Source organism: Balaenoptera ricei, chromosome 6 (assembly GCF_028023285.1).
Source record: "Balaenoptera ricei isolate mBalRic1 chromosome 6, mBalRic1.hap2, whole genome shotgun sequence".
In the NCBI taxonomy this organism is placed as follows: Eukaryota; Metazoa; Chordata; class Mammalia; order Artiodactyla; family Balaenopteridae; genus Balaenoptera; species Balaenoptera ricei.
The window spans coordinates 112,221,966-112,246,282 of NC_082644.1; the positions used below are offsets into that span (position 1 = coordinate 112,221,966).

At 39.8% G+C, this 24,317-nt stretch overlaps 1 protein-coding gene across 1 annotated transcript in view; it reads right to left on the reverse strand.

Annotated features, from left to right (window-relative positions):
• The window catches only part of PSMB7 (proteasome 20S subunit beta 7), a 56,488-nt gene that overhangs the window by 15,002 nt on the left and 17,169 nt on the right, over positions 1 to 24,317 (reverse strand). The window contains exon 6 of the mRNA XM_059926567.1: positions 13,317 to 13,375. Coding sequence (XP_059782550.1) covers positions 13,317 to 13,375 — 59 coding nt within the window. The remainder of the gene's footprint in view (positions 1 to 13,316; positions 13,376 to 24,317) is intronic.

A 24,317-nucleotide genomic window follows, 5' to 3' on the forward strand; every position in this document is an offset into this window, starting at 1 on the left:
CAAGTGAGGAGTCACATACTCTTTGAGGCCACCTTGAAGTTCCCCAGACAGATTTCACCAATTCCTCTGATCGTGACCACTACGTCCCCCTTATATGCACCATTCTCGTACTTTCAGTACTGTTTGTGGGCCTGTCCACCACCCCACTAGGCTGTAAATGTCACTAAGAAAGGGCCCTGCCTCATAATCAGACATAGAGCTTGGCACCTGGCTGGAGATAAACAGAACTCAGGTGAATGGATCTCAAGGCCGCCCTTCACATCTCAGAATGACCACCATCTCTCAATAGTTTACAGAAGCCTTAGTGGCAACTCTAATGGGGATAAAGAAGATGTTCTTCCGGTGGTGTAGGTACCACTGCTGGTTTCTTTGCCCACTGTTCTTTTGCCTTTGCCAACTTTTATGTGTCTCAGAAGTCTTTGAGAAAGCACCTTTTTAAAAAAGCCTTCAAAACAGCAGAGGTATCCAAGGTACATTTGTTCTTACTGTAATCATTTGGCTATTTCTGGAACTGTTTTTACTTCGGTTAGCAAAACCTAGACTTGATACAGGCTGAGATGCAAAAAAATAACTGTCATAATAGTAGTAATGGCTTTGAAACATCTCATCTAAGCCAACTTTCTCATACCTCTTAAGAATTGCCAATCCCTTCAAATATTGGCAGTTCCATTTATTCAGGTCTTCCGATACATAAAATTTGCTGACTTTTCCCCTTGAGTTGATGCAGATATATGAAAACCTTATAAAAGCTTTTTTTTTTTTTTTTTGGCTAGAAATGAAACTTCTCTGCCTGTGAAAATTATCGGGGCATTTTAAAATTACCATATGTTTTAGATCAGAAGGTAAAAACAGTACAGCAGCCCATGAAAACATTCCAGCCCATGAAAGCTTACAATTAACTCATTAAAATACAGTTCAAGCCCTCAAGTTCCCCTACTCTTGTAGGCAGTGGTCTCATTTAACATTTAAATATCCTGTGTCAGTAAGTTTACCATTTTTATGTTCATTTACATGTACAATGTAAACATACATAGGTACCACATTTAAATATTTAGCCCCAAATGTTATTTTAAACTTAATTTTTCCACAGAGCTATTTGATTTTTTAAAAATAAGAAGACAAAACTTCCCCAAAATCCTTAATCACACTTCAGTGTACATTAGCGAATGTATAATGTGTGGCTGCTTTGTACACCCACATGCCCACTACCTCCCCCTTTCTAATACCGCACACCACACAAGTATAATAAACCATGTTAATATTTCATACCACTGTGAAATATGCTGGAGTATCAATTCAACATCTGCTGTCTTTAGGGTCCGGGAGTCCCGCAGAGACACTTTCAATTTGTAATTGAGTTCTATGCTGAATTAATCAGCAGTTTATCTTTTTTACTAAAATAACGTCTTCACCACTAACCCAGATTTACATTAACAATTTATGCCAAATTACCTGCCAAGGCAAAACTTATAAGATTCTAAGCTACCATCCAGTAACACTCAGTCCTATATTTCATTTCTTATATTTCTCTAACCTATACACAAGAAAAGTAGAAATCCATTGTTCAAGAGCTTGCAAGCCTCTACCCACAGATGACCTCCTGGATTTGAGACACAGAGCCTCACTTCTGACAGTGAAATTCAAGCAGCCAGGGTGGAGGGTGTGGGTTCCCATCTTCTCCTGAAAGCCACCGTTCAATGTTTTTATGATTCAAAATTTTTACAAAATAAGATTTCTAGAATGGAATGAAATCAGTAAGTAATAAAAGAGCTTCTTTTATTTATTTTCCCAAGGAGCTATGACATTCCAAATCTTGGCTTGGATTGAGTAACAAAAAAGACAACCTACATAAAGGAAGCATTTTTTTAGTACCTTAAATTATGTCCCTGAGACCCAAGTTAGCAAAGGCAATTCAATTTGATAAGAGATAAAGAAGTCTATTTTTCTCTTTGATAACATGATGCCAAATATATTAGCAATAACATCTTCCTTTTAATTCCACCTGTATAGTTGAAAGTCACCAAACATTTATTTCCATCCAGCATTATCCCCAGCTCTTACCTCTCTCTGATTCAAGAGTCTCTGGTCACAAAGAAGTTACATTCTGTCTGCTGGATCCTTGCCACAGGTGCAGCAAGCAACATACTTTGTGAAATATTTCTCCTATATAGTATATTTTCCCCTACCTTTCACAGTTATAGTAAATATGTAAAGCAAAAACATCTCAAATGGAACACCTGCTCCAAAGAAATGCATCATAAATAATTACCTATCTACTACCGAGTAAAATAATCCCTTGTTTTCAAGCTACTTTGCCCATAGCCGTTTAAGGAATTTCCACCGTCATACAGAATGGTCTCTTTCAATACTATCTCTGAATTACAGCACCAAGTGTATGCATTCAGCTGGTACCCAATTAGCACCTGCTGAATGATTACATATTACTGATTATATAAGAAAATGAAATTCAGTGTATACACAGCAGGGTAGAAGACCTGGAAAAATTTTTGCACAGAAATATTTTTGGTGGAAAAATCAACAACGAGTTTTCAAAGTCAATAACTATGGCAGTATACCATTTGCAGTGTTCTCATTACTCTTCAAAGAATTCGAAATGGAGAACTTCAAATTTTACAGAGGGTCAGTTCCCTTAGATTTGTTGATTCTTGAATTCCAGAGGCCTGGCCCCAAGTGGCCATTTCTAAGTCAAGGAAGATGAAGGAATCCAAAGGGAGAGAAGCAATTATGTACCTGTGACATTCCAAACTCTGTATGGCAGGGAGCAAAGTCCTGCTCTTGAATCATCAGGTGAAACAGCAGAGGGAACTTCCATCTGCCTTACAAAACACCACAGGATGAAAATGTGAGCAAGAAGATCCAAGGGAGTAACCTTAACTCAAGAAGTCCTTTTCTGCCTCTCCAAAGCTGGCCCACCAGTGGGTTCAAATTCAGGAGAACAAACTCACTCTTTCAAAAGGGGACAACTCAAAACATCTGATGCTGGTGAGAAGCTTTAAACCATCAACAGTGTCTTATCATCTATTCTAAAGGTTGAATGGTAATTCTCCAAATCACTCACTGAACCATAAGGCCAACTTTAGTATCTGTTCATTTCTAAAATTAAGTCTTTAACGCCACTGGAAATCACTACCAGGAATAATTCTACACAGGGCCCCAGGGATTATATCTTTGGGTTCTGAAACCTCTAAAAACTTTTTTTTAACGTTAAATACAATGAGAGAAAATTACTGGGGAAAAATTAATACATTTTTGATCTAACAAAAAAGACACACTTTACTATGTCTAATGTTTCAGGTCTTAAGGAAAACCAATAAGCAGGAATTAGGACCAAAAGCAAATGACAGAAACAGCCTTAGGGAGAGCCTCTAAAAGGGACCTTCCAATAGTTAAATACACAACAGTAACCAATTACTGCCCAAATCCAGTGCATAAAGAAGTGTGTCAAATGTTTCAATAGTTACATTTAAACATTTCTGTAGTTGCATTAGTTCTTAACCAATAAGGAATCCATCAGTTAAGACAATGAGACACCAACTCACACCCACCAGGATGGCTATAATCAAAAAGCCAAATGATAAATGTTGGCAAGGGTGTGCAGAAACTAAAATCTTTATACACTACTAGTGACCCAGCCACTTTGTAAACCGGTCTGGCAGTTCCTCAAAAAGTTAAACATAGAGAGTTACCACATGACTCAGCAATTCTACTCCTAGGTATATATATACCCAAGAGAAATGACAATATATGTCCACACAAAAACCTGTACACAAATGTTCACAGCAGCACTATTCATAATGGTCAAAAAGTGAAAACAATCCAAATGTCCATTAACTAATGAATGGGTAAATAAAATGTGATATATTCATACAATGGAATACTACTCAACCATAAAATAATGAAGTATCAATACATGCTACAAGGACGAAATATTATGAAAATACTGTAAGTTAAAGAAGCCAGTCACAACAGACATATTGTATGATTCCTATTGTATGAAATGTCCAGAACATGCATATCTGTAGAGACAGAAAGTAGATGAGCTGTTACCTCGGGCTGGGAGGGCTGAGGAGAAATGGGGAGCGACTGCTAATGGATATGGCATTTCTTTTGAGGGGGATGAAAATGGTCTAAAATGGATTATGGTGATAGCCGCACAGCTCTGTGAATATACTAAAAACCACAGAATTGTACACTTAAAGTAAGTGAGCTGTATGCATGTAAACTATATCTCAATGAAGCTGTTATTAAAATAATAAGGCATCCAACATTTTTAGAATAGAGGACCTAAAAAAAAGTCAAAACATCTAGTGACAAGTCACCCATCAATCAAAGAATTCACATTCTGATAGTAATTTTTTTAAAGCTAGAGATCACAAGACACAAAAATGTCAGCATAGATTCTTAGGAACATTTCATAAGGATTAATTTTGGCTTTAAGTATACATATTTTTTCCCAGATATAAAAGATACCTAAACAGATGTAGTACCAGACAAACATAACCTTAAAATCTAAAAATCTGGAAAAGTGAGTCAAGTTCAGCTTATCAAGCTGACACCTATTAAACTGCTACAAGAAAAACAGTTTTAAACACCATCAATATCAATACAGACAGGAAAATCATTGTTTATGATAGCTATCGAGGGCAAGTTTTTTGTTTTGTTTTGTTTTGTTTTTAATTTTGCATTTACTTAAAACTCTGTTTGATGCTAGCAGGGTTCAAGTCACACAGGAAGGTGCTCGGCTAAACACTGATCATCTTCCTTGATCTCCATTGTCTGCTGTGTGGGTTCCGTCAGCAAACCTCCCAGCGAGTGGTCACCTTCCTATGGAGTCATTAAACCTCTGAATGTCAGCTGGTGGGATTAGCCAGCAGCTTCCACACCTGAGCCCCCGTGGCAGGGACAGAGGCATTTGGATCAAGATCACTAATGAATACAGAATTCATATGCCGCTTGTCAGGGCTCCTGAGCTGAGGCGCACAGATGCAACCTAAATAAGACGGAGGACAGAACAACTGTTGACGAAGATTAAAAAGTTTTGGCAGTTGGGGTAAAAAGAACACCTCATTATTCAAATATGATAGTCTTGCTTATTTATTTATTTTTGGTTCAAGTTATTCATGATTTGCCTCAAATGGACAAATGCCATTCACCAATATTTAAAGGCTTATTGGTCTCATTACTAAATTTGAAGAAGGCTATGCCATCTGAACGTTAGCTATATAGAGAAAAACAGCTCCCCTGTAAATATTTGAAAACTCTGAGGGAAAAAACAACCTCAGGATATTTGCGGGGGAGGACAATTAAAAGATGAAAATAAATTCTGATGAATTCAAAGAGAAGAAAAAAAAAACCTTCCGTAGCCAAATGACTTACTTATATTTCCCAATATCTCTGTATTTCTAACTTTGCATCTTTCCATCCCTGGGTTCCTTCCAGTCACTGAGCTCACCAAAGAGGTTTATACACCTCCTCTGACATTCGTCTGGCTTCGTGCCATCTTCACAAGACCTCATCAGAGAAAAGGAATAGCCCAAGCAGCCCACACCTCTGCTCACCTGGAATAAGATGTCTTCCCCACTCTGCTGTCAAAGAACTACAGACCTAGCAAAGAGGCAGAAGAGCAGGGTGATCGATCACATCGGAGGGCCAGACTGACCAGGGTTCAAACCATGATTCCATCACTGCCCAGCTGTGTGACCTCGGGTAAGGTATGTGACCTCCCTACACCCTATTTTTCTTCTCAACAAAACAGGGATAACAAAGTACAGACCCCACACGATTATTGAAAAGTAAATAAGATGATGCAGACAAAGCTGTTAGAAAAGAGCTTGGCACAGCATAAGCACTCAAAAAGCATCAGCTATTATGACTGCTGTGTTTTCAATACCTTCTCCCCATAGCAAAAAGGCAAATATTTCCATAGCCTGTGCTATGTGTTAAACAGGCTTCTTCTACTGTCATGACCACTAGCTAGGCCTGTCTCCGATTTTAAGCTTTCATATAAGAAAGAAGAATCATACCTAGGACTTCCCTGGTGGCGCAATGGTTAAGAATCCTCCTGCCAATGCAGGGGACATGGGTTCGAGCCCTGGTCCAGGAAGATCCCACATGCCACGGAGCAACTAAGCCTGTGCACCACAACTACTGAGCCTGCGCTCTAGAGCCCGCGAGCCACAACTACTGAGCCCACGCACCTAGAGCCCGTGCTCCGCAACAGGAGAAGCCACCACAGTGAGAAGCCCGCACACCGCAACGAAGAGTAGCCCCTGCTTGCCGCAACTAGAGAAAGCCCGCGTGCAGCAACGAAGACCCAACGCAGCCAAAAATAAATAAAATATAAAATTAAAAAAAGAATCATATCTATCTATATCATCAAGCCTGACACAAGTACAAATAATCATGTTAATCGTTGCTATGTGATGTTTGTATCCTACTACTGAATTACTAAAAAATAGAAGCAGCTGCCATATTTTAGAGCCAATTTTGTGTGAGCCATCATATGAAGTGCTTTACAGACCACACCTAATCCTGACAGCAACCCACAGGCAGGTCTCTGGATCCCCGTCTTCTGGATGAACAGCGCCGGGCCGTGGCTTGCCCACAGTCGTGCCGTGCGTACAGTGGAAACACACTCACAGCCCAATCCTCTAGCTCCTAAGCTCCTGTGCCCTTTTCCATCTCACCACATTGAACTCATGCTCTATGCTTCCCCTTGGGACCAGTCTATGTGCCAAACTGAATAGATTCTTTTTTTTAAATCAAAATAATGCAGATCTCTTACACTACTGTCCATCTGCATGGCACAAATAAATCTGAAACTTCAGTGTCTTTCTACTATTAGACTTAAACAAACAAAAAACTACAGTCACTTCTAAAATTTGCTATAGAACACCATATTGGTATCAACTCTTTCATTATTTAAAGTGGATCTATAGCTGCCTGCAATGACAGATTGTTTCCTCCGTAGCTACGTGTTTGGCATCACGTTTGTGAGGTAACCACAAGCCTTTAGGGCGATAGCTGCTCACATCTTTAGCAATAAGGGCTTCTCTAGAGGCCAGCACTTGCCAAGTGATGAAATATGACTCCATAAATCAGACGGCTGAAGTGGCACTTGTATACGTCACCATCTATCTTTGCAGCTTCTCTCTAAAGGGTATAGGGGAAGAGCTCATCCCTCGGTATTGTGACCAGAAAAAGGACCATCACAGTTGGCACTGACTAAGCATGTGCTACTTAAAACTGAAGACACACTAAGACTGGGGGAAAAAAAGATCCTGCTGGTGTTAGCACGCCTCAGGCAGTGGTAGAAGCTTCAGCAACTCATCTTCAAAAGGCAGAGAGCCAGAGCTCTAGAAACCTGCAAAAATTGGCTAAGCCTGCAGTCTTCATTTCTTTAAGTTGAGCATCTTCAAAGTCTAGAATTCTAACTGTAGGGCACAGCAGCTGCCACTGCAGATCTGATCCTCTCAGCTTTTGGCAGCTCTCAACTTGAGATTCTAGCAAAAGAATTTTTCAAGTTGCTATTATTGCCTGTCATGGATTTATAAATATTGTGCACTATCTGCTGTGGCATGGCTCTCATGGGACGCCAAAGCATGCCAAATGCGTAACAGAATGAAAAACAGTTTCTATTCTTCAAATAAATGCTAATTTTTTTTAACTGTGCTCACATGATGTGTTTGGTGACCAACTTCAATTGTACAGAATATGTATCAGAGAGGGGAAAAAAGCTGATTGTCTTTTCCAGCAGTATTCAGCTGCTACTTTCATTAAGCTTGTTTAATTAGATTCCAGATGCTAATTTGCAAGTCGATACCAGAGGGTGCAGGACAGTTTGCCTTTGAATCATCTCCCTGTGATGTGAGGGTCCTGCCGCACACCGCTACCCTTCAGCAGCCCTCGCGCGCTTTCTGACAATTAGTGCAAAGAGGGGACAGTACTGATCTTGACAGACTAAATATTAATCTTCTACCCATTTTTATGAATTATAATCTTCAAGAGTTTAAATTTCTCACTGGGCCAAATGGAAACATTCCTTCTTACAAAGAAACAGGATGGAAGGAAAACTAACCTAAGCTATCAGATTCATTTCCTTAACTCTCCCCACCCTAAAATAAAAGTTTTTATTTCAGCAATTTTCAAGATACATACTCGCATGAAGCTAACACCATATTTCCAGGTACAATGGTCAAATTCCTCATACTTAACTGGAAAATGGACTCAGAAAGCCACAGTGTGTTTATCACTGATTTCTTGTCCAGCTAGCCTGTGGATAATAACCAGGATTGGGGCTTAGTTCTTACGGCAGCCTTAACAACAGGAAAAAAAAAAAATGCTAGGGGAATGGCTCCACACAGTTCATCATCACCCAAAACCCTCTAATACAACCGACCCCTTGTCACTAGGTCAACTCACACATTTCAGAATCCACTATTCTGCTAATACATAGGTACAGTGTCCAAATAAGCACCTTTGCTGATAAAAACAAAGCATGAGATTTATCAGCAGTAATACAATTTTTTAATGCCTTCATTTTTATCAATCTGAGTACTATGAACACTAAAGGTGAAGTTATCAAACTGTTTCAAAGGAAGGTAAAATCTGGGACCAACTAAGAAAGGTTGCTTCTGACACCTTTTTATCCACTCATTCAACAAATACTGGCTGACTACCTACTATGCACCATTTTAGGTGTGAGGAAATAGAAACGAATAAGCACAGTTCCTGCCCTCAGAGAACTACCAGGCTAACAGTAAGGAGAAAAACAAGAAAATGAGCATCCCAAGACTAGGACAGGCAGTGTTAGGGCCACAACTGGATGAGAATTTTAAAAGATTTTTAATGGGCCTTAAACTCACACAGTTAGCTGGCAGTTTCTCTGAAACCTGGAGTCAGAGCTTTTACCTGAAGCAAATCACTGGTTCAGATTACTTCAAAAGGCAGAAGCCCATCTTAGGCATTTATGAATCCCAGCTAGGTTTCACTGTTCTGCTTTTTGGCCTGTAATTTCCCAATGAGCATCTGCCCTTTGGCCCATCTTCATTTCGGCCGTGTACTCAACGGGGTGTTTGCTTTGTTGACTCTGGCCCAATACTGTGTATTATTTGAGAAATGTACTAGTTATCTTCTTCTGTTATCTCAAAAAAAAAAACAAAAAAAAAAAGTTCAGCACTTTCCAGATGGGAAGAAGAGAAAGTCCCCTCCATTTCCCAGGTGGTTTTTGATGACTCAGATTTTGCTTTAGCTCCGGGTTATCCTGTCTCAACTCTACAAACATGTACTGAACATCAGGAGCTGAAGAAGAGAGATGATTTCATGGTCCCTGCCCTCAAGGGTCTCCCCTCTCTCGGCAAGTAGCGGAGATGCCCCTGAAAACAGCCATAAAACAATGGGACAGGTGTGTACAATGCAGTACAGGAACACAAATAGATGAGGAGGCAGGTGAGAGCATTGCTGGCAGGCACCGGCAGTGAGCGGGATTCGACAGCAAGCAAGTACACACTGTATTCAAAGAACAGCAAGCAGGCGAGAAGGGCTGAAGTGGAACAGGAATGCAGACCTATGTTTCCTAAAGTTTAATATTCATACCCCTGGGCTTACATGATGGTGATACATGAATACATTTTTTATTTATATTAATAGTATGCACTCATTTTCATGTCTTGGGGGGAAAAATAACCAGCACATCAAACCCAGGATTTCATAGATACAAACTGTATTTTAAAAATAAATTTAAATTAAATAGGTGAACTAGAGTGGCTGTAGGGAAGAGAGGAAAGGGAACTGACTGGAAAGGAGAACATCTGCAGTGAAGGAAATGTTCTGTCTTGATCTGATTGACGGTGGGTAATTACAAATGCCAAAATCTATCGCACTATACACTTCAGATCTGTGCACTTTATTTTATGTAAATGATAACTCAATTTATAAAACAGTGAGCTGATGTAAAAGAAAATTTTCAAGAAAAATAACAGTAGAGGTGGCATCCAGACATGGCAGAATCCTTAAATGTAGTGTGCAAATGACAAGTTCAAGACTAGCCCTGTCCAATAGAAATATGTGAACCACATATGTAGTTTTAAATTCTCTAGTAGCCACATATAAAAAAGTAAAAATAGGTGAAAAAAATTTAATAATATTTTTATTTAACCCAATATACTTAAAATAGTATTGTTTCAACATGTAACCATATTACTAATGAGATATGTTTTTAAATTTTTTGTACCCAGTCTCTGAAATCTGGGATGTGTTTTCTACTTGCAGCACCTCTCAATTCAGACTAGCTACGCTCAAGTGCTCAATAGCTACATGTGGTTGGTGGCTACCATACCAGACTATGCAGCCGAAGACCATGAGAAAATATTAAAGGTTTTTAAGGAGGCAGGGACTTTCATTCCATAAATACTACAGTCTAGGCCCAGCACTGTCCAAGGCACAGGTTTGTAGTTTAAAACAAAAAAAGACTATGGGTTTTCCTAATTTATTTGTTTTAACAATAAAGCCAAGAGTTTGTTTCATGAGTCTGGCCTAAAAATCACTGTTTGGCAAACAATTTGTGATTATGATAGCCTGAAACTTCCCCTCCCAATGCAATTCTCTATGAAGTGAGCAGCAGTTACTGCCCTGGCAATCCATGCAAGACCTGAGAGGCAGAAATGCTCTCCTGGGTTTGTCTGAGACACGTCCAGAATCCTTTCCCCTACTGAAGGGAAATAAGCAGACTTAGTCATCCAACCCTTCAGTCTCAAAATAGGCAAGAAAGAAAAGTTATGGAGGGCTTCTTGCCACAGAAAGACAGAAAGCCTCCCTGGAAAGAAGAAAAATAAAAAGTTTGGAAATTTGAAACCAAACGTTTCCATGAGTTCTATGCAAATGCAGAGCCAGAAATGACACCCTGGCCGAATTCTCTTTCACAGCAAAGTCACTAAAACAGGGTTCTCTCAACTTTCCTAAGCAGTCTCGGCCTTCCACTGAAACCACATCACTTAATCTTCACCAGAAGAAAGCAGGGTGGCCAGCAGTTAGCTGCTTGGTCTTCACAATAATTTTAGTATCTATTAATATCCCTTTAGATTTTTAAAAGTATTACCTTTGCCTTCTATTTACTTTTAAACTCACTTCACTGGAGAAGCAAGTACTACCTTCTCCTTAATAAAGTGACTTTTGTTGACTGTCAGTCTGTGTCAAGTGTCAATAACTTCAGTGAATAAAAACCACTCACCTGAAATTGTAAATTTAATTAACAATCTGAAATGGGAATTTAGTCAACCTGTTTCAAGGTCTCACAGCTAATACAAAACAATAAGTGGTCTGAATTATAGATAAAATTCATCTAAGGAACACAACTCTTCAAACTGATAATATCAGAAATTTTATTGAAGGGATGATTCACATTTCCCTTTGCTTCCCTAAATCAGCAATATTAAATTCATGGCCTTTGAATCATTTCAAATCCAAACTCTAAATAAATAATATAAAATTACTTTAGCAGAGTGTTAAAATCACTTTTAATATACCTCATGCTTTCAACTTTTTATGCAATTCTCATTTTTCTTTAACATATGGAAGTCCCAATCAACTGGAAACAGACACAGCTTTCAAGAAAATTTGAAAAGATTAATGTGGTTTAAAGGAGGGCCTAACATTACTGAGGTGATTTTCTAAATGAAAATCATCAGAGTCTTTCTCTCTATACCTGCATTAGTTCTAATGGATTTGTGGAGCATTAGGAATTCCTCTCCTTTAGTCTGAAAACTTGGAGATGGTTTCTAATTTTTCTTTTTAAGTGACCTAGTATATCTTATTTTTCCTCTGTACTTAAGAACCCCAAACAGAAAATAATGCTGATATGGGAATAAATGTTCACATTGAGAAATGAGAACAGAATTCTAATCTCATTTACAGTTGATACTTGGACCTGTTTACTACTCTTAATTGGAGCAAGACTATTGTTTCTAGTACAAAACACCTAGCTAAATTCTATCTTTAGTCACACGTTTTAATTCCTGCAGATAATTCAAGAAAGGGGAGAAACCTAGCCACCAGTGACCAAGTCCCTTCGTGTGCTATCCTCAAATACCAAGGGTGTAGTGGCTCCTGGCAGGAGACCCCTGTCCTGGCTGAGCAGCATCCACGACCCTACGTTCTCTGCTCTCCTGGCACTTGGCCCAAACCTGAAGGTCAGAGAGCTTCAGAGCTCCAATGACACTTGATGCTCTGATGACAATGAGCTAGAGAAGAAAAAAAATTTTTAAACATGCAATCTTTTCCAAAGATGATTAGGCATAAAGCATTGTCAAAAAGTAATTCCCAGAGACAGCCGCTGGTATCTACACAAAACACTACTGCAAAAGCAGGAAGAGCAGAAACCTACGTATTAAGGAATAGGGTAAACCACTCATAAACAGCCTAATAACTGTTGAAAACAAGTTGATACTACCCATGAAAAAATTAACATCTGTCAAAAAAAACAAGGGCAGATGATGAGGGCTGCCTTCAGGACGTAATGTGCCTACAAGCTGGTTCAGCAGCGAGGATAAAGCACAGTGGAGGAATAACATGGTACCATAAAGTATCCAAGCATACTGAACACTCCTTCCAAAGCGACAATGAAAGACCTGGGGCTTGTTCTTGGAGATTTTGGGGTCTAGGGGGTTGCTTAATCGAGGTACATCTATCATTAAAGCAGACACAGGTGGAATGTCATTCAGAAGATACCACCCTCCCCACTACCAAAGAAAATATAATAAAAGAATCTCTTATAAATATATGAGACACCAGATACATCATGCTCTGATAATAGGCCACTACACACATGGTATTGTCCCCATCTTCTGCCAAATGCAGAACAACCCATAGGGATTTTTCAAACTGCCCGCATTTTCAGGCCAGGTCTGTGTGACATGCAAAGACATACATAGTTTCTCCATTCTTAGTGGAAAAACAAAAAACCTGTCATTCTGAGATATTGTGATAACGCATAAGAAAACATGCTACATTGCAGCAGCATTTACAGCCGAGAAGATTCCCAGACAGCCCAAAGGCCAGAGCAGAAAGCCGAACAGTGCAGGCTCCTCAAGCCTGAGGGAGGGTGTAGCAAGGCCACTCCAAAATGAAGCTTTCCCAAGTAACCAGTCTTCTCAGCAAACACAGTACCTGTGCCAAAGAGCATTCCAACTAACAGCAGTGCTGTTCAAACTTTGGAGGAATCAGCAATCAATTTGTAAATGTCCAACATACAACTAGAAAGATAATGTGAAAGAGAATAAAACTGTAGGAACTTAACATACCTCCATATCTGGCCTAAATTTATCTTCAAACACGGCCATTGCTGCTAAGGAGCCAGAACCTGTAGGAAAAAAGATGCATTTTTAGCATATTTACCAACTCCCAGCTTCTCCATCTCAAGTTCACCTCGGGGCAGCAAAAATGGCAAAACACACCCAATGTCACATTCAAGTACAGTGTAAATATTAATACTATAGGGCCACAAAAACCAGGTAAACACTGCTCCTCAAAAGCCTGGAGTCACACTTACCACTATCTCAGGTAAACCTGCAACTGGCCCTACTTCTACTATTGACAGGAGTAACTGTAAATTATTCACAATAAAATCCTGAAGCATGAAAATGAGGTTATGGATAATTTGTATTTGTTCAAAAAGTGAATGCCACATAATTTCATATATCCTGTGCTGTGACTCTTGTGCTCCAAAGCTGTGCCTTGGCAGGCTGCTGGGTATAGCGCTAAATACCAAGCCAGTTAGAAAGAATAGATTGTTTTAATGAGCTGGCCCTGGTAGAGTCACCTTGACACACGGGGAAGAAACTACAGCACCACAGCAATGGTAATAGGACTGTGAGCTACGGCCACCAGGTTATTCCAGCTACAACTGTAAAACACTTTATTATGTGGCATTTATTTGGAGCTATTATTTTTAGTTCGTACTTTGAGGAGTAACAGCTGAGTAGACAAAATGACAGACAAAGAAACAAAAATTTATTATCACAATAGCAAATGGCTGAAAGGTTATGCTGCATAGATATTAACAGACAGCAAATTTCTCCCTACAAAAGTAGGATATAAAGGCATTACAAATAAGTATGGGCTCCCTTTGAATGGATATAAAAAGCAGCTCAGCACTATGAAAATTTAAACTTGCTTTGTTCAGAAACCAGAGAATCTTTAGAAAACCATCATCTTGTCTTTACAGGGTCCTGGCAATATTTTAGGATACTCTACTTTTGGAGAGAGGATAGAGTTGCCCACAATTTTTTACTCCAATTAGAAGATTTTTTTGGCATTTATTACTTTTTAACTTGTTTTGCATAACACTATCTATTTAGCTGGGTCACAGAGAAAACCATATTTTCTATTTAAAATGATTTGTGTACATCGCTTGACCACCTCAATGGTTTAGCAAAGGAAAAAGGCAGCGATTAAACAGTTTCAAATGAGGTGTCCTGCTGATTTTATCAAGTCTGCTGAATGTATAATGAAAAAGGAGAAGCTGACAGCATCGCTGCATTGAGAAAATACAGACTACCTTATCTGAACCATTTAAGGAGGTCCAATTATAGATCAAATTTAAAGGGTAGAAACAGCAGATTTACAGACACAAATCAATGAACATGGTAATCCCAATGAATATGACAGATACTCCTGTTAGGGAATATTGCTGTGGTTGAGGATCATTACCTTCACAGCACCGGATACATCACATCTAAAGCAGTGGGAAGCTACGAGCGTAGACGGCATTACAGGCAATGACTATTCATTTAAGCTTTGGGAGCAAAAGGCAACCCCATTTTCCCCTCTCACAATTTTTTCTCCACAAAAAAAAAAAAAAAAAAGGAACCTAAAGAGATATTAAAAGCCCTTTAGAAAGGAAACAGAAATTAAACAGATATAAAACTAGTGCACCCAAATAAAACTAGATATATATACACAAATTCACCAAAATCAAACCTTGGAATTTCATAGTTTATGCGTCCTGGAAAATCTGGAAAAAGAGTCAAAGTTCACCAATGTTTTGTGACTCACACATTTACTCTGAGTTTCAGGGATCAAGGGGGGAAAGTAACCTGTTTTAAGGCATTGGTGAGAACCAGTCTCAGACTTCATAGTAAAAAACGAGCTGGTTTTGTATGGAAAACAAAGGACAACTGTCACGAAGAAACAAGAAAATTGCAAATAAGGAAACCTCAGGAAAAAAAATACTTCTTTTCCAACCTGGTCCAAGAATATCTCTGCAAAGAGCCCAAGGGTAAACGCACCAGAGGCCAGAAATACACATTAGGAAAGGACAGGGGAAGGACGGCTATTTACCTAAGAGCTAACAATTTTGTGGAAAACTGTAATCAATTACTGTAAAAGGGGAAACACAACTTACCTTAAAGACATCTTTCCCTAAAGACTACTAGCCTGTATTTTCTCCTGGGCCATCCTTTCTTTGGCAGTTTCACAGTAAATTAATTTTACTCTAATTTTTCCCGGGCACATATATTTCCTTCTACTTAGCTTCACCTAATACTTTAAGAAATGAAAAATATTTCCCTCCTAATATAATAATTCTTCCTTTATCGAAAGCTTTTTTTCATGCGAAACAACACCGCAGAAAAAATTCCCGTAAGTGGAAGTACGTGCTAAATCTAAATTCTTAGAACAAAAAGTGTCTAGCAATGTTGTGATGCTTCTCATCACAGTGATTTTTTTTTTTTTTAGAGTGGAAGGTGTAGGAGAGGTAAACATAGAAAGGACACAGGGATCCCTATTACACTGTATTTCTGCTTCTCCATTTACATCACACCCCCCCAAAATACACACACCAACTTACACACACACACACACACACACACACGCGTACATGCAGGTGTACACATGCACGTGCACAGAGTTGAGAAGTTTCCAGGAAAACAAGAGCTTGCTAAACTGCCTGATTCTGCTTCCCCTGAGATGAAAGATAAGCGGACTCCAAATAAACTTGAAAAGAAGGGGAAATTCAACATTAAAAACAATTTCTAAATCACTTGCAAATTAGCTCCTGCTCCTAGCATTTTTAGGAAAGGAGGACTCTGGCGCCCCCTTTTCAGAAGTACACAGAAGTGCTAGGAAATGGAGTGCAATTGACTTTGTCAACAGGTTTCTAGGACTCTGAATGTGTGTCTGCTACTTAGAAAAGAGAAGACAGAACTTCAAATATGACTGCAAACGCCCAAAATGGCAAGAGAACAACATGCAAATCCTCACATAATTTCAAGGCAATGCAACCGGGGGAAGGAACAAGGAGTTTGCCATTAAAAAGAAAAAAGATGATCAACTCAATGACGGGTCTTTTTAAATAATTTCAATTCAAGTTTCCCAGATTTTATTTCAATGCCACTTAAAACTATATGTAATAAATCATCAAATTCCATAGTAATACAGCAGCCATTTGACTCACAAAATGTTTAAATATTATATCCCATTTTCCCCATAAACCATAATAATGTCCACAGACATTCCATGATTTCAGCATCAACCTATTAACCTGGCACTCTCATACCCAAAACCAAGGCAAAAATCCTCTGAAGGATTTACCCCGATTTTTTATTCCAAAAACAAGGCCACCTCAGACAATCAGTCAGAACGGCCTGGTTTCCCATTAAGGAATAAACAAACAGAAAAGCCAGGGGACAGTGGACCGGGTATAGGGGCCTCTGCTTTAGACAGTGGGCGTGTCAGATGAAGGAAATGGATGTCATAGGGAATATGCTTTCCACAAATGCAGGATGAGCTCTAAGAGCAAGGGGTATGAGACCTGCCCTCAATTTCTCTTAGAGTAGAGAAGAGGAAGCCAAGAGGGAAGAACAAGAGCGTTCTGTTTGAGCACCCACCGTGGGCCACACATCATATGTTGTCATTTGGTCATCCTCACAGCAACCCAGTGAAGTGATAAAGCTTCTTGTCTAGGATTACAGGACTAACAAGCACAGGGCAGGATTCCTGTCTCAGGTGTGACCCTATGTCACTCTCTCAAACAAAGTTCTACAGGCCACAATATAGTTCAGAGCAGACATGAATGACCTTCCATGACCAGGTCTCTGGCTCGCTCAGCCCCTCCTCCTCCCCAATGTACACACATACTTGACACTCTACCAACACCAAACTGACAATAATTTCCTAAATGCCCAGACCATTTCAAGCCTATCCCACCTTGGCACGTGCTATTCCCTCTGCCCCCTTGACAGTCCACAGAACTCCGAGGCACCCATCCAACCCCAACTGAGAGATGACTTCCTCCCAGAAGCCTTCCTTGACCACCACACCCCCATGAGAGTTTATCTCTGCCAACTGTCCATCCCTTCACAGCTGCATCTGCCATACCTAGCAGTCTCTGGCACACAGTGAGCACTAAATAGAATTTGCTACATTAGGCTGGGCTGATTTCAGTACAACTGTTCAAATGGAGGAGTTGGGGAAACGGAGCTGGCCCTGAAGGAGTGACGACAGCAATAAATGCCTTGATAAAGTGTAAAAGAACATTTATTACCTAATTTATCATACCGGGATGAATATAAGACAAACTGAAATGTAAAGCAAGTCAATTTTCAAAAGAAAAGAAAGCTTTAAACCCACAAAACCATGTCCTATTATACGTCCTAGTCTGGTCTGAACTCTATGATATCACAGTAATGAAACGCCCTCCTTGGATTTCTGCATTTTTCTACCAAAGCTCTGTCTCATCAGTAGTTTCCAGGTAGCTGCTCCTTAGCAACCTCCACCAAGTCTGCTTTTTTCAGCCCACCCACAGTTACTGGAAGCCAGCGTTGCTTCCAGAACAAAGCTCTTTAAAACAGAAATACGAGGTACAATTCAGTGACCAGCATTTAGAGAGACGGTGTGCATGACACTGTGACGGCTACCTAGTTACCCACTGACTTACCTCTGCATCCACTGTCCTTCCCCAAGCTCGCCCACGCCATCCACACACACCCACCTGCTCAACAACCAACTCCCAAACCACCCAGCATGCAGGCTGTGGGGAGAGACAGGGACAGGGGGAAGGGTACACAACTCAGCCCTCTTTCATCCATGGGGGACAGAAACTGCTCTGCACCCCCTAATCCACTGCAGCCACCTGGGTAGGCACCACCTTACCCTGGCTGTCCAGGTTTGATGCTTATTAGAAGAATTCAAGAGACGCCCCTGTGAGTCCCAGAAAGCACGGTCTTGCTCCCCATCTCTGACTGCCAGGGCCTGACTCACCCGCAGACCTTCAAGATGACTCCACGGGGCGCCCACACTGCAGACCTCCAGGAGAAGAGGGCTCAGGCATAAACGCCACACGGGTCACATCTCCAGCCACACTTTTAAAATGAAGTATCTGTCTTATTAATAATAGGCGACTGGCTTAAAAAAAAAAAAAAAGACTAACACCTGTAAACAATGTAAACTATAAGCCCTGAAACTCAGAGAAATATGTGCAACACACAGGGCATTAATAAGTAAAAAGAGCTCACAGATAAATAACATCAATACACCAACAGAGAAAAGGACACAGCAGTTTACAGAAGAGAAAAAAAGTAGAGGCCTATACACATTTAGAGACACTGTTCAAGTTCACTAGTAATCAGAGAAATACAAATTGAAACTAAATAGCCATTTTTTGGCTTTTAGATTAGCAAAAATTAAAAAGAATAATACCCAGGGCTGACAAAGATGTAGTAAAAAGGGCAATCTAACATTCTTGTAGAAGCACAAATGGATAGAACTTTTCTAACACACAATTTAGAAACATCAATCAGAAAGCATAAAGTTATACATACCCACCAAACCCGCAATTCTGCTAGAGACATATTCTAAAGAAATAAATGGATAAGTACCCAAATGACATTATGATCGCTGTTTAGATTAGAAAAAAGCAAAAATAACAACAGCAACAGTAACAAAAACTGGAGATAAATGTAAAGGTCCAACACCAACAATCAGGAGACAGGGAAAATAAACAAATACTATATACATGGTGATTAAACATAATATTTTTTGGCAATGTCCATGATACAATATTTACCGAGGGAAAAACATGTTCCCAAGCAAAATTAACAGATATGTTTATATAATACATATTATACACATCTGGAAGAAAATTTTTTTAAATTATGCTTATTTCTGGGTGGTGCTATATTCTTTTGTTTACTTGTGTTTTATTTTCTTTTCAAAGACAATGCATTACTTACAATTTTTTAAGATATACACTTGGAGAAAATAAGAATTCAACTTTGTTAAGGGATTAAAAAAAAAAAAAAAACCCTAAAGACCAAGACCTTGCCAGCTGTCACAGTCTTGCTGTGTAACAGCAGCAGCAGGCAGCTTAGTCCTGAAATCTGTACACAGGGGCCTGAAGGTCAACCCACGCATGCGTCAACAGTCCCAAGGAACAACAGCAGTCAATCATCACAAATAAATACACCACGTCTCTCTACCACAGTCCTTAGGAGGGCTTCCTTAGGACAGGCACCAAAATTTTTAAAAAAGAGATAAAATCATCTTAACAATGAAGTCCTTTGAGCATATCAGCGCCAAGCCAGATCTCACTTATCCAGAAGTATACTATGTGGCAAACAAATTACTAAACAGACCACAACAGACACAGTCCACGTGGTGTTTTATGAAATTTCAAAGCACAGTCACGTGAGTTTTGTCTGCTCCTCAGACATGGCAGGTAAGTGCAGTCCCATTTCACAGAAGGGAAGACTGAATCTTGGAGATAAGGAACTCGCCCAGATCACACAGCTAGTGATTAGCAAATCTGGGAATGTGAGCCCCGATCGTCCTAAATTTAAAGTGTCCAACACTGCTTCTGTTCCATGTGCTGCCTCTTAAATTACAAAGCCAAATGCTTGAAATTAAGATTAGCAAGTAAGCATGGAAGCAGCTCTATTTTCTTAACTCTCCACCCCCAAAAGCATGCTTTCTAACTTACTTTTTGCTCAGATTACAGCAGAATGATTTCCACACATCTGGATACAGTTAATTTGTGTTGTTTTGCTTGGAAATTCAAATGAGACTGGGATTTCAGTTAAATGTTTTAAATGATTAAACAGATGCCATTCACTATTTAGCAATGCCACTCAAGTATCTAAGCATTTATTTTTAAATAGCCCCATTCAAAAAAAAATAAAATAAAACAGTGAAATTAGTCTCCATTTTCTAAACCCTCTGAGAGTGTTTCTGATTTTAGTTTATCAGCATTAGTATTAGTAGTTCAATTTGAATCCTAACTTTTTCTGAGAGAACAATCCTACTCAGGACAAAATTTGAAATGTATCAAGAAAATTTTACTAAGATATTGTTTTTACTTGCTCTATATATTTAAAAAAATACCTCCATTAATATGGCTTAAGGATAGTGGGATTTTTTTTAAAACATGAAACGTGTTATTTTTATACATGTCAGGGTTCACTCAAGTATGAAATCAAACTTGGCAATTCTAGAACTTATTTTATCAGACATGCTGAAGAAACTATAAAAGACAAATAATTTTCTAAAACCTGCTGCTCTAAGTCAAGCTCTAGAAAGGATCTGAAAGCCAGCAGGTAGAAATCTGCTTTTTCTAATAAGGTCTAAGCTCACAAATTCTCACACTGGGGAAGGGAAAATATTTACCCTTAAGACCTTATCGGTCCCAGACCCTAACTCATGTGGTGCAGGTATTTCCTCATTTTACAGACACGGAAACTGAGGCTCAGCTGATTTAAAGGCAGTAAGGCGAGCCAAGATTCAAATCTAGGTCTTGTGGCTCTTTAGCCCATGCACCTTTCAGAAGGGCAACTCTCCACTCATTCTTTCGAACCAACCATCCCAGGTGCCCACTGGGCAGCAGGCTCTGGATCACAGATGCAAAGATGTGGCACAGCTCTGAGCTTCCTGCCTGTTTTCCCACAGCACACCATTGAGGCCCTCCCAGCCCTGCACGACTGCCAAGTTGCTCCCGGTGGCACCACCACAGCAAGCACAAGGTAAATGGTGCCCCAGAAACTACAGGACAGCAGCCCTACCGCCCTGGCTGCCTCCCCGCACAAAGGGGAAGATGATAGAATGTGTCTTCCTCATAGGTCGGCTGAGACCTGAATGAGATGGCGCATGTAAAACAGAATGCCTGGCACATAGTAAAAGCTCAGTAAAAGTTAGCTGTTACAAATACTCTAACACAAGGTCCCCGTCCTCCAGGGGCTCTTTTATACAATCATTCTCAACAACTCTCAAGGTCGGCAACTTTAACAGAAATGGAGGTCTTTAAAATTTCTTCTCTCAAAGTCGTGAAGTTCTGAGAGGCAGCAGGAAATGGATTTCTAACTGCTTTTCCCCCAAATCAATTCAACCAGATCTTTTCAGGAAAAGAGCTGCTCCTTCTGCTAAGAAGTGGTCCATTTTAAGCACCCAAGGACCTGTTTGCCACCGTGGCCTGCCAAGGTGTAAGATGTATGCAGCGATAAAAGAGTAACACAGAGAACTTCTCATCCATCAGTGTCAGCTCTCCCTGACAGAGTGCTTACTCACACTTGCTCATTGTTAGTCAACTGGCCACTCATCCTGGACAAAATTTGGTGCTCTCCACAGACCCATGGATGGGGATCATTTTTCACTCTGTTTCTGTCTACAAGGTCTGGTCTCCTGGTGTTGGTGTCTGCTCTGGAGGCCAACACTGCCAATGTGTGAAGAGCTGATTCATGAAAATAAAACAATGTTGGTGCCGGGGGACCACATTCAGCCACTAGAGAGCAGTGGAACTCCTCTCAGAGCTTGGGAAGACTCAGACACTGACTTGAAACGGTTTAAATGTATGCATACATTTCATTATAAGTCTTGGCCAAAAGCTTCGAGGAGAGGCAGGGCAAGCAATCAGACAATCTTGCATGGGTTGCTGAAATCCAGATTTGTCCTTTGTCAGCATAAGCAGTTTAATTTGATGTTTTCACTCCTGAGTAAGCACTGAGTATTACATTTAAACCCCCCGTGAGGGGAAAGAATGCTTCCTTTTCATCAGCAAATGTACCTCAATGTCATTTTATCCCCAATGAAAAAAAAAATATATATATATATATTCCATTTAATATGCTAAGAAATAGATTTTAAAGCATCCAACAACATTTCATTCAGAAACTAATTTCTCAAAAAATGCAGTTCCTTTTCTAAATGTAATGTACTCAAAAAGGAGTTAAATTTTACTCTAAGTAAATAATGTAAAACACCACTCGAAGGGAACAGGGGGTTTTCTTATAATTGCAACTGCAACGTCTCATTGACCTGACAGGTTATAAACACTTATTCTTAAGAAAAGACTAACATTTGGGGCATTCAGGGCCTAAAAAGTGAAAGGCTGTGTTTTATTAATGTATTTTAATGAAATGCCACAAGGTATGAGGACAGAAAACTGTTCTCCTTCAAACAGAGGAGTCACCTAACCTTATGTGTAAAGGATAAGATGGAGGATGAAAATTACCTCTCCTAATCATCAGGCTCCCACAATCATCAGGCCCCACCAGGAAACAAGCTCTCACTCAGCACTGCGGAGCGCAGGGCACACACTTCTCTCTCCCGCTGCAGGACCTTGAGGCAGTTAGAGCTGACAGGTCTTTCAAAGGCACCCTTTACTCTGGCCCGCATTTCAAAATAGCTTCCCAAACTGCAAGTTAATCCCTTTGCAGGCCTTTTCCAAGTTTTCCTGTCCCTTAGAACCCTCTAGGACAAAGGACCACAGAGTTTAATAATTTATAAAAACACATTTAGTCCTAATTGTAAGTAAAGGTTTATCTTGTCCATAGAGCCTTGTGCAAACAATAATAAATCCTATTTACTGGAAAAATGTGCAAAACACTGTTACATATATTTTTTCACTTTATTCATCTGTGGACTAGATGGTATTATCTCCACTTTATAGATGCAAAAAAACAAAACAACAACAACAAAAAAAACTAAGATCAGAGAGGTAAAGGAACCTAACCAAAAACACACAGCTAGTAATGGCAGATCTGGTTGCCAACAAATCCCTAGTTATATGACCTCCACATAAAAAGTCTTCTGATGTATAAAATGACTTTCCACTTGGTCTGTCCAACAAGAAAGTAAAAGATCATCAAGCACTAGGTTACGAGAATGTAAAGGCACTTTTTGTAGTAGGGCCAATTCTGAAACAAGAGCAGGTAAAGATAAACTAATTAACCCCACTCTCTCTGAAATGGGGTTTAAAAAGCAAAGGACTTGGGCTTTCCTGGTGGCGCAGTGGTTGAGAGTTTGCCTGCCAATGCAGGGGACATGGGTTCGAGCCCTGGTCTGGGAGGATCCCACATGCCGCGGAGCAAATGGGCCCGTGAGCCACAGCTACTGAGCCTGCGCGTCTGGGCCTGTGCTCCGCAGCGGGAGAGGCCGCGATAGTGAGAGGCACGGCGCGCGCGCCGCGATGAAGAGTGGCCCCCGCTTGCCACAGCTGGAGAAGGCCCTCGCACAGAAACAAAGACCCAACACAGCCATAAATAAATAAATAAATAAATTTAAGAAAAATATAAAATAAAGTAAACATTAAAAAAAAAAAAAAAAAGCAAAGGACTTAAAACTGTGCGCACTGCATTTAAGTTCTGAAATGTACTCCTAGCAAGGGCTTTTATTTGGTTGTAGACTAAGGACTGAAGTCAAATCAGAAAAGACTTCGTGGTGAAATGTCAGAGCAGAAAAAACAGGAGGAAGAGCACCCTAACATTAATTCAATACCTCACTATTTTACCTACAAGAGACATTTAATATTTTCTACACAGAATCAAGAACAAAGTCTACTCTAATTAGAACAGATAAAGAACCAGCAAGAACTGGCTCTATTACATTCCCTGAAACAACATGATGAATTGCAGAAGTAAATATTTTCTCATCTCCTAACATACTGGCACCATCTATTGGCTTAGTACCACCATTGCAACAACCAGGAATCAAGATGCATACATAACCCAACTTTCATGGGCTTTTGGTTCCCAGCTGCTTAATTCCTGGCATTCCACAGTGGTACAAATTTTAAGATATAAAATCCATGCATCGCACATTTTAAATCTTCTGAAATTCATCTTATATATATTAATCAAAGCAGGAAAAACGGCCAGAAAAATTTCAGTACACAGAACTGCACACAGAGAATGTGTTAGCACTAAAATTATCAAAACACCATGCATCAAACATCAATGATGTTCTACACACAAAGATTTTTACATGTGGTTATCTCACTTAATCCTCACACATTACCCATGGAACAGATCCTCTAACCC